Source organism: Pempheris klunzingeri, chromosome 3 (assembly GCF_042242105.1).
Source record: "Pempheris klunzingeri isolate RE-2024b chromosome 3, fPemKlu1.hap1, whole genome shotgun sequence".
In the NCBI taxonomy this organism is placed as follows: Eukaryota; Metazoa; Chordata; class Actinopteri; order Acropomatiformes; family Pempheridae; genus Pempheris; species Pempheris klunzingeri.
This window is the reverse complement of record NC_092014.1, coordinates 2,605,408-2,621,582: the sequence shown is the minus strand read 5'-3', so window position 1 is coordinate 2,621,582 and position 16,175 is coordinate 2,605,408. Positions and strand designations below refer to the sequence as shown.

The 16,175-nt window shown below is 41.9% G+C and overlaps 1 protein-coding gene across 1 annotated transcript; it reads right to left on the bottom strand.

Moving 5' to 3' along the window:
- Positions 1–4,124: 4,124 nt before the first annotated feature.
- Positions 4,125–15,615, bottom strand: sp2 (sp2 transcription factor). Its single transcript, XM_070856601.1, has 8 exons — positions 15,576–15,615; positions 11,934–12,010; positions 10,241–10,996; positions 8,941–9,159; positions 7,890–8,184; positions 6,515–6,692; positions 5,831–6,024; positions 4,125–5,076 (listed from the first exon to the last, which is right to left on the bottom strand). The coding sequence occupies exons 1-8, from the start codon at positions 15,580–15,582 to the stop codon at positions 4,976–4,978; spliced, it is 1,827 nt and encodes a 608-aa protein (XP_070712702.1). The 5' UTR covers positions 15,583–15,615; the 3' UTR covers positions 4,125–4,975.
- Positions 15,616–16,175: the final 560 nt, after the last annotated feature.

Sequence of the window (16,175 nt, the reverse complement as noted above, 5' to 3'; positions counted from 1 at the left end):
TTGAGCTGTAGAAACTGTCATGTTTTTATTTACTCCACAGACTTATTGGACTCTTTTAGAGGACTAAAACAGCTAATGTAACATGCTGGATAGACAGATATTAAATGTGACCTTTAACCATTCATGCAGCAGAAAAACAGACAGTCTGTTACACCCACAGACGCAGAGTTAACAGGTTCCCTGACATTAATAAACCAGCTGGATGTACTAATGTAAACAAACGAGGCTAGCTAAACAGCTAACACAACATTAACCTGTTTGGCGTGTTTAAACGGCACTGCCGCGCATATATAGCCGCATATTATGTAATTAAAACACTAACAAAATAGAGATAGTGCCAAATGAAACTTGACAACGACGCTAAAGCAACGTAATTAAGATGAGAAACATCAAATATTACCGGCTTCCACCTAGCTAGCAGGAAATACTACGGTCGCATCCTGATGACGCCAGAGGCTTTTCAAAATAAAAGTGTTAGAATAGAATCCCAGCACTAACAGCTGCAAGAAATGTGCAAAATGGTACAATAGCAATAGATGAGTCGACTAGAAGTGTTTTTAATATGTTTAAAGTGATTGTTTATTATGTTTAAAGTAATATTCATTGATTTATGATGTTCAAAGCAATGTTCAGTTTAATTAAAAATAAGAAATTAGCTAAATAACAAAATTGAAACACATGGCTCGACTAGTTCTCGTGATTAAAGTAATATTCAGTTTGATTCTAAGTCATTTTAAACAGCTGAAAAGTTTAGATTAACATTTAAATTCAATTTTTAAATTTTGTAGTTTTTAAGCATTATATTTTTTAATTTTGTAGTTCTTTAAAATTATATTTTTGAATTTTGTTGTTCTTCAGCGTTACATTTAATATATTATATTATTATATTATAAGTCAATAAAGGCCTTGGTTTATTTCCATCATGTCTGACATTAAGTCGAACATTAACTGATTAAAGGCTTTATTGTTCAATCCCTGACAAAGTCTGATATCTTGTACTTTTACAATAAGCAAACTAAAAGCTTAACTGCGCACCTGTTTATTTACTAAAAGGTTTTTATTAATCTATAATTAATTCTAAAGTGGGAGTGAGAAAAAATAAAAGAGGCTGCAAGCAGTTTGAGTTCTTTATTGAGGGGGGGGGGGTTGACTGTAGAAAAGGAGCAAACGTTATGTTTTAGCACCTTTATACAAGTTACAAAATAAAATGCTGGTTCTCTGGGTTCTCCCGATCAACACAACAGTTGGCTGCAGAACATTAATATGACATATTGGCTTGGAGAGAAGGAGCAGGATTTAATTCACAGAAACCAAGCAATAGAAATGTCTTAATTTGGAAAAAACCACATTATATTTAATTACAATCAAGATCAAATTTACAAATTTTGGAACCTGGGATTTTTAAATCAGTGCACATTACATTTTCACATAAGTTAAAAACACAAAAGGAATTTTACAAATGTTGTTACCTGGAATTAGACAGAAAAAAAAAATCTTTAAATACTGGGTGCAGCTGTCTAAGGCATCTTTAATTCAATAGAAAAAAGATCTACAAGTCTTATACAAAGCAGGAATGAAGCTATACAATGTCACATTATATTTTATTCCTTACACGCTGTACAAAGTCCGTTTCCTTCAGGGCTGGCCACGCCAACCGTAACACTAGGCAGTTTAACTTTAGTTTTCTAATATCCTACATTTACTGTGTCTACCAGACACACACTGTATTTACATATTCAGACATGAAAAGACAAACATAAATATGAGCAGGCTCTGTCTGTCCATCCCAATGGCATCGCGTGTCTTCAGACACATTCTTGAAAAAATACACCAAATATTGGCCACCTAAGCTTTTATCTGACACACTTTGACGGAAAAAAAAAAAAAAAAAACGGGTTCAAAGTGCTTTAATAGTAAATCTGACTTCAGCTTTTTGGTCAAACTCCTCAGAGATGTGCGCAGAGAAGATGTCGTCGGACGCCGTTTAGCGAGGCAGCGTCATCCTTTAAACATGTATGTCACAGTATTAGAACACGGCACAGTGTAAACTCAACACAGAGGTGAGGCCGCTGCCCGCCGCCGCAATGATTTGACCAAAAAGCTTATTCGACAATAAGTCGGTGTATTTCTTTAAACAGAAGGAACTCCCACACAAGGCCAGACTTCAAACTGACTGACGACCCGGTTGGTGAAAGGTCGGCACATCTTCATTATATCAAAACCGATATGAGCAACAGTGTGTTTTCTGTAAAAGCAAAAAAAAAAAGATAATAAAAGCAACATGAGTGAATCCTGTACAGTGAGCCTAATGCTGGTTATCTGCATTAACAAAAAACTTCTCAAGTGTTAATTCAGAATTAAAGCTATCACATAGCTGGGGAAAGAAAATAAATCACGTACAAAGTAACCGATCAAAGGCCTGAGAGAGTCATGTTTGTTTTTCTTTAATCTCGGGATGTGATTGTCAAGTCAGGCCGTAAAATTGGAAAACTGAATATATATATATATGTATATATATACACAGCAATGCATAGGCTACAAACCATTAAATCAACATTATACTGTGAGTAAAGCAGAATAACAGAGTTCCCCTGGAGTTTAGTTATTATTTATTAGTACATAAAGTGTAAAAGAAGGGCTGGGTATCGTGCCAAATCTTTACTTTTAATTAAACCGTACTTTGAGTATAAGTATAACATGTTTTTTTTTCCCCCACTTAAAACATACGCCATAATGAAAGCTGAAACCTTTCAGGTAACAATTTGTTTTTTTGGTTGACAAAAATATTAATGCATCCACTCAAACTTTATCTAAACAAAAGATTTTTGATTTAAAAGGGGAACTAGGTGATAAAATAATTATTTGACGCCAAATCTCAGTGCTAAGGACACATTTTTGTACCAGTCAGCAGCAAAAAACAAAACAAAAAACATATTGAATATCGATACCCAGCCCTCTACGTAAGCGTACCTTATCCAAGATGGATAACGTGGAATAATCACCTTGGTGATCGACTCCTCTTATCATTAATATTTCACTGAATTTAGTCCTTAGCACCTTATTTTCGCCTTATTCCTCAAACTCTATAGTTGTTTCGGGGTCGTCAACTCAGATCAGGCGCCACAAACGTTTCATCGATGAAACATTACTCTTTGATAAAGGAGACCTGGAGCTACAAAAGTTTTTTTTTTTTTTTAAAGTAACTCATCGGTGTGTCTTCTACATCTTACGTGAATATTTTTGAAGAATTTCAATCAGGCGTTCGTATCTTCCAATAATCTTAGACGTCACAGACTACGTCATCCTGGCAGCTTACCGAGGTGACATCCTGCTGCACTTGGACCCCGTTCACCGCCTCTGATCACAGTATTGATTGATCTCTTTGGTAGGACAGGTGAATTATAAATGTTCTCACATCTGGTGTTCCACAGGGATCAATACTTGGTCTCCTATTTATTTAAAAATTTGCATTTTTTTTCCAACATGATGCCTAATCAGTTTGTAGCACTTGGTGTAATTATTAAAATTTTGAGATTCGAGTCGCTTCAGAAGCGTCAGCGATGGATAAAAACTGTCTCAACAACGATGCCTCTGCCCCCAAAAACTCCATCAACCAGACACAAGACCATATTTGTAACCTTGCTAGGCTTCAATTAAATTTTGCTTTGATTTACAAAGATGTTCAGTCTTGTTTCTCTCAGTTTAAACAAACTGCATTTCCAATGAAATGTCTTTTGTGGAAGTTAATCCACACGTCATACATACTGTTGCATTCAGAGCACTGTTTGTCACCAGGATGTCACCTTGCTACTCAAACATCCACCTCTCTTCACTTTTTGCACGTTTGTTTGGAGTCTGATTTTAAAGTTTTGACGATGACTTCTTAAGGCACAGTGACTTCTGAGCCCCCGAACTGAATATTAAACCCCCTCCAGGTGTGAGCTCAGCGTGAAGTGCTGCTCTTTTGTCCTTGGCAGCTAAACGCCGGCATCTAAAACTTTGCCAGGCCTTGGATCGCTCGGCTGGATGAGTACCCTTGAAGCAGACTTGCGCACATGATAAAAATCCTCTTTGTATTTCTGCTGGAATATTTTATACCTCCTGTTTTTCATCTCATTGTCTCTGTCACTGAGTCAATTTGTAAGAATGTTTTGGAAAAATTTTATAAATAGTTTATTATCATTATTAATATTATGTATAATAGTATGCATGTACACTGTAAAAATAGCTGATGTAAACTTCTAAAGGTTTTCCAAAGTCTTGTGAGGGGAGTTTTTATGTTATAGTCCCCAGTTTTTAGGGGTATAACTCAGCAGAAGCTCCTGCCGAAACACAAATATCTTAAAACAAATTTAAAACAAAACAAAATTTCTGATAAATCTACAAAACATGGTGTTAGCTTCTTTTCCTTTTTTTTTTTTTTGGTGCTTGACAGCAAATTTCTGTGAGCTCTCGACGTTCCACAACAAACAAAATAAAATAAAATAAAATAAAAACAACAAGCAGGATTTAGGAGACGAAAAGCATGAAACAAAAAAAGAGAATAAGTGTGAGTGGAGTCCTGTGGTCTTGGGTTTTGGCGTCTGAATAATTCTGTGTATATTCCTCCCCCAGAGAAGTTCATAAATAAGCAAGCGGAGTTAAGCATCTGCGTCTGGAGCCTCGCCATCTCGTCATCTTATGCGTTCAGCCGGCCTCGGCTCCAACCGGAGGAAACAAACAAAGATTATCTATTATTAATAAATTTGCTGGATCAGTTTGAAGTCCACCAGGAAGGATTTCTTTGTACACCACGCTACTGTGTCCTAGAGGAGTGAGAGAGGGGGTATAGGGACTTCTTTTGGAGTATTTCCCACGCCGGGATAAAGTCACAGACGCTCCCTCGGTAGGTATCGTCTCCTCTGCCCCTCCGTCCTCCACTGCAGTCTTTAGTTTAAGAGAGTTTGTCAGTGTACACACTCGGTATACAGGCAGCTCACAGGTTCTTGGTGTTTATGTGAGTCTTGTAATGCTTCGTCAGGTGGTCACTCCTCATGAAGCGTTTCTGACACTGGCTGCACTCGAAGCGTTTGTCTCCTGCAATGGAAAACAAAATGGGAGAAAATGTCAAATACGAGCAGGCCTGCGGCGAAACAACATCATTTGCCTTTGTTGCTTGGTACTTAAAGCAGCGACATGGAGTTTAACTGCTTATGAAATTGTCTCAATTTAATACTGATGCGTCTATATGACCTACGGAAAGAAGCATCAGCATCAGCGAGTATAACACAAGAGGCTATTTCTCTCTTGTGTTATACTAAATACAGACCCCCGAGTCCAACTCCTGCCATAGTAACTTTTACCACTGCTCATTTTAGAAAGACCACCACTTGAAAACTAACCCCGATCGATCTCAGAGCTATGATTAAGACAGAGTAAGACATCGATAAGTTGGCAGGTTGTGTTATTTACTGGTCAAGTAGAAATGATGCCATGTTAACGCAAGAAACAACTGTAAGAATCCCAATTTCAACAAGCAGACTTGATCTCAGTGCTCTGATAAAGGCACACTAACACATCTGGTTGTGTTAACAAGTAGGCAGGTTGTGTTATTTACTGATTAGGTAGAAATAAACGCCATCTGAATCACTTTAAATGTGATAAACCTGTTAAGTAGCTCAGCTGATCTGTGATATTTGTACTAAAGGACAACATTTTTCCTTCTTTTCTTGTGTTCTTGCTGTTTGGACGTTCAATTCATCATCTCCTGTTGGTTAAGTGGTTAAAACTGTGACCATATTTTGTAGTCTTGTTCCTTAAGTGTGTGTGTCAGTGTCCCCAGCAGACAGACCTGTGTGCGTTCTGGCGTGTCGCTGCAGCTCGTCGCTGCGTGTGAAGCGTTTCCCGCAGAAAACCCAGTTGCAGACGAATGGCCGTTCACCGGTGTGCAGCCGGACATGAGCTCTGAGCAGCGACGTTTTCCTGAACGTCTTCTCGCAGCCGGGAACGTGGCAGATGTGCTTCCTCTTCCCCAGCTCTCCGGGCCTGCAGAGCGCCCACACGCAGTTTTCAGGCTTAAAGCTGAGCATTCAACAGCTAACAGAATCTGATTTAACATCTAAAATCAACTTAAATGCATTAAAAGGATATCAAAAGGCTTAAATCTGTATTTCGACCAACAAGAAGCGGATTTTTCCAGCAGGCAAATTACATATAAAGTCAATGCAAAAATCGCGAAAATATTTTCTTCACGAGTGAAAACTTTGCCTGATGCCACCAGTTGTTAAATAATATTGATGCGGTGGTGGGATATACGACTAAAAGTCTGTACAGGGAGTTTTATTTTGAAAACTGATCTGATTCGCTTCACGTGGTTTTGGAATCCAACCACCACACCCATTTCCAGCTGGTGATATTCCCTCATGGCCTCACATCTGTCTGACTGTTTCTACTGAATGTTTCGCCCTGCACAGAGGCCAGAGGCAACTAAAAACATGATGTTTGCATGTATTTGTCCATCTCCTGACACGCTCACCTCTTGTCTGCGTCTTTACAGTTGGGGCAGGTGCAGGCCATGCGTCTCTTCTTCTCTCCCGGCTGGCCGGGCAGCTCCAGGGTCAGGGTCTGGTCTACCTGGATGGCCGGCTGGCCCGGCGTCGTTGCCAGCTGGAGCCCTCCGCCCTGCATCGCCTGAACCGTTAGATGCTGCTGGCCTGACAAACACAGAGACAGACGCACCGTAAGAGACACAGCAGGTCTCCTGCCAGAGCTGCCAAGCTCCTCTGAAGAAATCTAATTAGGCTACCAGCTGACTGCCACGAGTCAAAGTGGACCGAAAGTCTAATGAATGATTAATGGCAGCATTAACATAAAGCGGACACATGAAAGCAAATCTCCGACAATATGCTCTCAACAAAAGGAGTTTTTTATATCTGGAATCTGTTTTTTTTCTTCCATCCTTTAAACTGTTTTTGCCCTGAAAGAAGACTCATAAGAACTTGAATCATCTAATCACCATGGTGGATTGTTTCGGCTGATTTTGCCCCTCAGGCGGGGCAATAACCGAATATTACCCTTCAGTGACACTATACCAGATTATAAGACCACACAGTGTTGTCTCGTTTATTTACTGAAGGCAAATGTTAATTATCTAAAACTAACAAAGCGGATTATCAGCATTTTCCTCAAAGTCAGAGAGAAAATGTTGTTAGTTTATTCAGTTTTCTTGTTTCTTGGTGTGTTTCTGTCATTCATGGCTGCTGTAACGCTGCAATTCTGCAGTGGGATTAATCAAGTACGCCATCTATCTTCAGCATGTTCTTCAATCCAGTTAATATGTACAATAACTTTATTACATTATCAGATGTCAAAGTCTATTTAATACTCAAGTAATTTTGTCCTCTCAGCCATAAAATAAATTTAAAAAACTGACTTTTTTAATGTTTTTTTTACAATCCTGGCTCGCTTTTGTTATAAATAATTGCAAACTGGTGGACCAGTATCCATAACTGGCCACTAAACATGTACTTTAAACTTACATTTACTTAAAACAATCATTTTGTCAGGAAAAAACATGTTTATTTTAAGCTCAGTGAATAAATCTGAATCTAAATTTCTTACAATTACAAAAAAAAAAGGCAATTTCTTAAGATAATGACGACAAACCATCACATGGTGGAACAACAGAAAATGAAGAGTGGTACTATCAATCTACATGTTTGAATTACTGAAGGGATGTAATCAATATTCATTTTACGTTCTCTTTTTTATTGTGTTTGTATTTATTTGACTTGTTATACTATCAGGCCACCACACTGTCCTGTCTGTTAAGTGTATTATTTTGCCTGTGACGAATAGAAAAGTAAAAAATAAATCAACGTTCAACACAAACAAGCCCCACATGAACTCACCTCCTGCGTTGGTGATGGTGACAGGAACTCCCTGGACTTGGACGCCGTTGATGCTGATCGTCTGCACTGCCTGAGCAGCGGAGGAGAGCTGCGACGTGTTCAGCGCGATCATCCCCCCCGCCGGAGCTATTTTAGCCAGAGTCCGTTCCTTTCTTCCCCCGGCCAGCGTCCTCTTGGTGGCGGCCGGCGGCGAAGTGGTGGTGGTGGCGACCGAAGTGACGGGGGTCGTTGTCGTGGAGGCCGAGTCCTGGAACTGAACGGACTGCCACTCGCCCAGCGCCGTTTTGAAGAGGAGCTGCGGGAAGAAAAACGAAACACCTGGAGTTGTAGTTAAACTGTGCTGCACGGCGTGATTGTGGAGTTTGTGCTCGTTTCCTGCAAAGTTTTACATCGCTACAGGTTGAGAGAAAAGGCAAAAAACATTATCATTAGGATATTTTTGCTCTATTTTTTAGAGACAACTATGCCATAATTAAATGTTGACAAAGGTGAAAATCAAAAAGGGAATTTGAAATTTGAAAAAACAAACAAATACGGTGATTTTGTGACTTGAAATCATGAAGTAAAAATTTAAAAATAGTGACAACGATGGTAACACTTTTCCATTTCTGCCATTTTATCCTTTTTAAGGTGAACAGCACTAACCACGGGGGGACACTGCCTACCTGAGCAGCGAATGCAGAGTGTCTACATGAATCTTTTTAAATTTAAGGTCTATTTCACAATGTTCATAAGAACGACTAAATGGCAACAACTGGTTCAGATAAAGACATTTATTAATGTGGAAATTTTATTTTTAATGATATTAATGACAATTGTCTTACAGCCAGCCATTACTGTACGCTACTGACTGACGTCAAGCATTAATTAGTGGGTTTTAGACCACGTAACAGTGTCCACTAAACTGATTTCCAGGACCTTGCCGGCCAGAATATGAGACTATTTAATACCTTTCAAGGCCTCCAATCAGTTAATGTGAATTTAAGACACTTTAGTGCCAGTTTTGAGCGGCAGTCAGCCCGTCGGAGGTCAGGGGTGATAAAAGCGGTACCTGTGTTGGTGTCGGGTCTGTCGGAGTGACCTGCAGGCTTGAGGGGACTGACTGTCTCTGCGGGACAGGCGGCAACGTGGCGGAGGCGGCCTGCACCACCTTCAGGGCCTGCTGGGGGATCTGAACCACCTGAGACTCCGGTTTGGACTGGACCAGCTGGACCTGCTGCACCACAGCCGGCTGCCCGGGACTCTGCACGATCAGGAGGTTGTTTCCTGCCTGCAGATGTAGAGACAAGAGAGGTTATCAGTGGTGCTTTAAAATAAAAACAAACAACAGATACTAATTAAAGATATGACAAAATAAAAAAAAATAGAAAAACTACAACTAATAATAGAAAAAGCCATAAGATATAACTTTAAAATGACTGTTATATTACTGTGTTTACATTTGATTTAATCATTTTGTATTTTTCCATAAATCTTTTGCCAATTTTTTTAACTTTGTCACTGAGGGCTCTTATTTTGAAGGACAAAAAAACAGACATTATCTTCTTACAGCAGCTTCAAGGTGCATAACTATACGGGGGAAAAAAGGGAAAAGAGTGCAAAGTGCACATATTGTATTCTTGTTGTTGTTGAAAATTAAATAAAACACCTTTCATTAACATGACCGAGTGATACAAGCACGTAATCACGGCTCTGCTCTTCACTTCATGCAAAGCTTTAGCGCCTCGCTGGAGGGTGAACAAGGTGTGAGTTTTGTTTCCTGTAAGAACCTGTTTGGTGTCTACAAGTAATCGGTGGAGGAAATGTAAAATGCTTTACACAAACACAGGACATGAGTGAATATTTTTATACTTGTGCCTGTATATGATATTGTTATGGATTACTGTGACTCTGGAAATGTGCATCTTTTTCTACTTGGCTACAACAATGTGTTCGTCAATGCAGCACAAAAATAAAGCTTTGTGAACCAGAGAGTCAAGCTGGGGAGGCTACATTGAGTTTTCTGGAGCCAAAAACACTCAGTAAATCTTCTAAAACTCACAAGTAACCAGTGGAGGGCTGCGTGGATTGGTGTAATGTGGTGGCATCTCTGAGTAAGTGTAAATATCAAGCATCCAAAAGACAAATATATGTCCTATATTCACTCTCCCTTTAGCTGTTTCGCTGTGGATCAAATCCTGTTCTTTATCTGCCAAATGCTGCTAACGCTAAAACAACATCCTGAGAGATGAAAACAGTCTGTAGCGCTGAGGGAAACTGTAAAAGTCAGCTACAGTTCTGGTTTTAAGAAGATTTAAAGGAACGTAGATTGCGCTCTCAGTGCTTTTTCTTTTGTTTTTTGCCAGGTGTACCTGAATGATGTTGTCGCCAGCTTCTATCAGGATGGTCTCCATCTGCTCTGGGGGTGGAGAGACAGCCTGAGCAGGAGGAGGAGGCGGAGGCTGAGCAGCCACAGCCGCTTTCTTCTTCCTCCCCCGTCGTCCCTTTCCTGGAGTGGGAGGGGCGGCCGCCGTCTCTGTGATGATCTGAGTCCCGCCCACCTCTCCCGTCGCCACGTTGAGCGGCAGCGTGAGCCCGCTGGGCAGCTGCACCACGTTTGCAGCGGAGTTGTTCGGCTTGCGCGGCTTGGGGGAGGGCTTGATGGCGACGGTCTTCTGCGGCGTGACCGGAGTGGCGGCGGCCGCGGGGGCCGGTACGGTCATTGGAGTGGTGATGATGGCCTGGTTGGTGCCCGGTATGAGCTGGATCTGGCCTCCTTGTGGCATCATCTGGATGGTCTGGGCGCCCTGGATCTGCGGCACCATCTGGTACTGGATGTTGGCGGGGGCCGACGTGTTGGTGCGGGCCGGGCTCTGCTGGATGGTGAGCACGATGGGGCTGCCAGGGGCCGTGGAGCCCAGGCCGGCAGGGAGCTGGATCACATTACCCTTGGCTGACAGGAAACCCAGGTTCTTGGGCGGAGCGGGGGCGATTGGAGCCGGCTTAATGGGGAGGAGCCGGCGAGGCTGCGGCTGCGCAGGAGGAGATGTGACAGGAGCCTGAGCGGCAGGCGGGCCGATTTTACTACAGGTGGCAGCCAAGAGGGCCAGAGGAGAGGGCTGGGTGTCCTGCAGGGAGACACACAGCCAAAACACAACAACTCAGATACAGCACACACACACACACACACGGTCTGAATTAAACCCCACCTGGGTAGAAACTAAACTAAAGCACTTCAACTGCACACAAAGAATCCTAAACACTGTCCACCACATGGTGCTGTAAAGCCTCTCTGGGGTCCACATCTGTGATGTAGCTGCAGGACTCTACATCACTGTCAGCTTCAGGTATATAAAACATTGTGTGGACACTTAATGGACCTGAGGCATCACCTGGGATAATAAAAATAAATAAATCAGGCTGGGTGACGAGTATCAAAATACTTTTGACCAAAAGTCCTGATGTTGATGTACAAAAACACAACAGTTTAAAGACTATTGGTGCTTTCAAATTATGAGAAACCAAAGCATTTGTTAAGGGGTTATAATGACATTGCAATTATCACATTATTCTAATATATTTTATTCTGTTTATTGTTTTATTACTTACAGAAGCACAGCTGATAAGAGCACACGCAATATTGTTGTGACTTGTTTATAATGGCAATAAAGGCTTCTAATCTGATTTTATCCTCTTATCTGATCATCTTAATCCCAAACGCTTCTCAGTCTTGTGTAATAAAATGTTCTAAGATCAAAAGTTTTCTGCAGCGTCCTCAGTCGAAGATGAAGATGCCCGCGAGAGGCAGCAGAAAGCTCCATCATAGCTAGTAAGTGGCTCTTTAACCTTTAATTATTGTGGTACGAAAACTGTTCCCAAAGGTCAAGACTGTGCTTCAACGCTCAGATATTTAGTCTCGTGTCACAGCATTGATTTTCATATCGCTATGATATCTCTAAAGGTCGTTCATGTAAAATGGGAGAATAAGTCACTCGCACATGAAGGCATCACAGGTTAACAAGAGGGAACAGCATCAGGAGAGTGCGACAACTGGCTGCTACTCACTTGTGTGGAAGCGGTGGAGGGCTGGAGGTATTCACTGGGACTGACAGCAACAGTGGTGGCCATACTGTCCTGTTGTTCTGGAAAACACACAGACACAGCAGAGTCAGATTCAGGCTGCCGGCGGCGTCTATTTTCAGTGGTTAGGCTGTTCAAGGACATCGCAGGACATTCCTACAAAAACAGAAACGGGTCCAAGAAAGACGAGCTCTGTGATGTGTCGCTGTAGTCGCCATGTGATCCTTAAACACCGTCAGTAACACAAATTTGGTCATTAATTACGCTAAAATGGTGCAAGAACTTAACAGCACGTTCACCTTCGCTACACAGGTGGAGGATAAGTATAACTCACAGGTCTTAAAGTACTCTATGAAGTATTTTTCCCCCTCAATGTTTTAATGTTGGACCATTAAAGGACCATTTTGAAGTTTTGCTTTATAATTTCTAATGTGTTTTCCCAGTCAGATGCATATATTCATTACAATTCAAGAAATTTATCAACTTGTAGACACTTGAAAGTTGCTTGAAATGGGTCTTTTCTCAAGTAAAAACTTGAGTACGAAGGACTACCAACCTGTGCTGAGGCCTCAGCCAGAAATCTTGGTCAAACCACATGCGAGGAAAGTTGTGCCGTTGTGTTTTAGATCATTTGATAAAGGTTAGGTCTCTTATTTCAGCCTCAGATCCGGAGAAACTAATTTCTTCTCACCTCTTCTACTGTAACTCTGTGTGCACCTGTGTCAGTCGCCATATCACCCCTGTTTTAGCATCCTTGTACTGGATTCCAGTTTAGGTTAAGACTCATTTAAAAAAAAATCATCTAACTGCGTTAGGTAGAGGCATGGGCTGGCCCCTCTCTGTAATAATTCTGATCTTCTATCCCCATTCGAATCAGGACGCAGGCGGAGATCCTCGCCGATAGCCTCTCCGAGGTCTAGGCTGGAAACCAAAGGCGACAGGTGCTTTGCTATCAGAGCCACTAGACTCTGGAGCAACCTGCCAAAAGAGATCAGGCCTGCAGAGTCAGTCTCCTGTTTAATTTCACATTTCTATGAAAATGCTTTCATTGAGTGGGGTTTTGTGTTTTATATTGACTGTTCTGAAAAACTTTGTGCTATACAATAAATATTATTCCTCTTTTTTTAAAGCCAATTTATTTCACTAACTCAATGCGTCCGTTTAATTTGCAGTTTATACATAAACTTAAGTAACTACCACTGAGATGGCAGAAGTCTGGGAGGTAGGAGAAATCTATTCAATCTATCGATTAAGGCTTTAGTACATAGTCAACAGCAGCGTTAAGAAGCAGATGGAGTTAAGACCTGTAAAGACACTTCTCTTATAACTCCGTTGTGTGATAGATGCACAGATCTTTTGTATTATAGCAATAATTCTTTTGCTATTTTGATGGAATTCGGTCGGTCACCTTTTAAAATGAAGGACAACTAATTTCTGAAATTTGGATTATCTGAAAAAGCTCATTTTAAAGCGACTAACATCCTTTTCACAAAACATTTTGTCAGCTGTTTTTCTTAAAGTTAGCCGACTGGTCACGACGGCTGCAGCACAAACTACTTCGACAAACCAATATCAAACTACCTGCAATGATTCGGATGGTCTCTGAGCAAAGAAATGCACTACTGGACTGCAGCTGCAAACATAACATGAGGAAAAGATTCAATTTATTGCGCTTATTATATTTCTGTTAAGACAGTCAGCGTAAGTACATTCAGGGCAGGCTGCCCAATAGTTTAAGAGCAGGGTAAATCTTGAGGCAACGCTGCCAAATGGCCAAAATACTTTGAGGCTGTTATTGTCTAAGCAGAACTGCTCCTGGTAAAGTGGTGCACTCATGATTTACTCTGAGTGACCTATGAGGCCCTGAACTGCAACACAGCTTGTGCACAAATAAAGAATATCTACCCTGAAATAAACCCAAGCGCAAAAGTCGAATGAGAAAGAGGGCACACGGTAGTCTGAGTCTGCTGCAGCCTCACTGAGGTATCTTCATTTGTGGTTTTGTGCACCAGTAGTGCTCGGGGGGTATTTTCCGGTTTAACTCGACAACTGTCGTCACTCATGAGCGTGTAAAACTAACTGAAATATAAATATTAATAGTGTTTGAGTGCATCGGTTGAGCTCGAGGCGCTTTAGCTGGCAAACACTTGAAATCAAACAGCAGGTGACACGTAACCACATGACAGCCACAGACACTCTGCTGCGGACCAGCAATAGTAGTGCGAAGTGCACAGGCTGCTGGGAAAAGGACTGATTCATCACAGATATACTCTGACTGCAGGAGATGCTGATTTCATGATCACACTGAGGAGGGTTAAAGCGGGGCAGTTAGTGCCTCTATAGTGAAGCTTTGCCACTACGTTTGAGTCACACAGCTGAGCACGTGTTCGCTCTTACAGATAAACAGCCTGAATATTAAAAGAGAACCCAAAAACATGGCTTAGCAACACTTGGAGGCATTTCCTTAATCCTCAAAAAAAAACCCTTCTGACAACCTGAATGAAACAATAATGTTGCATGTTTGAAAATAACACGTCTCTTTACACATCACAGAAAAAATATGGACATATGTCACTCCTGGCAACCACCATTACTTCGACTGGGATAGTGAGAGAACTTGGGAAACAAGTTTAAACCAAAGATTAGTCAAAGACTGACTTTTTTGTTTTGCAGAAAACATGCTCAGCTCTGTGGCATGAAAAGCACAAAGTTGGAACTTCATTGCAATTTCACAATCAAGCAGATCATTCAAAACACAAATCATAAGTTGCTTGTTGTCAACACAAAATCAAACTCAAGCTGTTTCCCCCTGCTGGAGCTGTCTGCCTCACTGAGGATGCTGGTGTCTAAAACTTGACAGCAGTCAAACCACATACAAAAACATTTTTTTTTTGAATATACCAACATGGACAGATGATCACAGAGCTGCAGAGGGAAGAGCTTTCACAACAATGAGCACTGCTTTAGCTACTATTTCACCACCACCACCAGTCCTACGAGTGTGTCTCTAAGCCTTGCCAGTAGATTCACACACATTGAGGGGGAAAAAATAAACCCAGTGCGGCCTCAAAATAGCGCCGCCATCAAACACACACTGTTAGTTTGCTTTGCTGTGGGCAACCAGCTAACGGTTAGCTAGCTAGCTAGCTGGCTAACTAGCTAGCTAGCTAGCAACACATACTAGCCGGGCTGGGTGAAGTGGCTAGCGGCTAGCTTAAGCTGATTTGGTCCGTGTGCAGCTTAGTTTCAACAAATAAACGAACTAGAGGATGGGACCAGCTAGATAAATCTCTGTTTTATTAAGGGAAGCATGTGAGTGTGGGGGGAAATGCACGGCCACATTTTGGAAAATAAGCAGTAGAGGAGCAGCTATGTAGCTAACATTAGCTTATTTGGCTAGCTGACGCGTAGCTAGCAAGTCAAACTCTTTGATAACGTTACAGAAAAAGGCAGCGCTTTTTTTCCCGGAAGTGCATTGCTTGTTTTGCTTCACAGCTCTGCCCGAGTCCGCCCTCAAAACACACTTATTCGTACCGCATAATGTCCAGTGTTTTCCTGCCCAATGCAAATATAATGTTTTACAAAGTAGAAGGTAATATAAACACCAATGTTTTAATTCCTACCCACCGCTCATGACGACATTCGCTCTCCGTGAGCCTTGAAGACCGAGCCCATGGAGGAATCCGCCCGCGCTGCTGCACCAATCCCCGGACAATGGGCCGATGAGCGACGGCCGCGGCGACCAATCAGCTCAAGCCGCCCGTGTGATTGACGGTCGAGTCAGCCAATCCGAGCGCGACATTCTCCTACGTCAGTCGATGGATGACGGCTCCGCCAATGGGGTGTCGAGATTGTGCTGGGCAAGGGGCGGGTCCGCGGGATAAGCCTCGACCAAGCGAGCGCCCTATTGCAGGCCGGATCAGGGTTTCACTGACGTCCGCGACGACCAATGTGATTATTGAGGGGCAGATCGATCAAAACGAGAATGACAACCGCGTTGATCAATGAGCTTTGAGTCACAGCTGTGTGTGTGTGACCTGTTTAAAATGTTTTGTTGTGAGGGCCTTTAGGTGGGATAACGCAAACCGCACTGAGCCCATGTAAACGGATTCTACATTTATTCTAAGGCTGCACACATACCATGCAGAATTCTTACAGTTTGACTTCTGGTTGATTGCTGTGCAGTTAAAGGTGGACTCACCTGGCTGCTGCTTGTGACACCTGGCT

Bases quoted from the DNA above. Each gene is read 5' to 3' on its own strand.
- sp2 (XM_070856601.1), bottom strand. The intron at 9,160-10,240 runs GTACACCTGGCA...CTACATCTGCAG, and splicing joins CTGGCGACAACATCATTCAG to GCAGGAAACAACCTCCTGAT. The intron at 5,077-5,830 runs GTCTGTCTGCTG...TTTCCATTGCAG, and splicing joins ACACGCCAGAACGCACACAG to GAGACAAACGCTTCGAGTGC.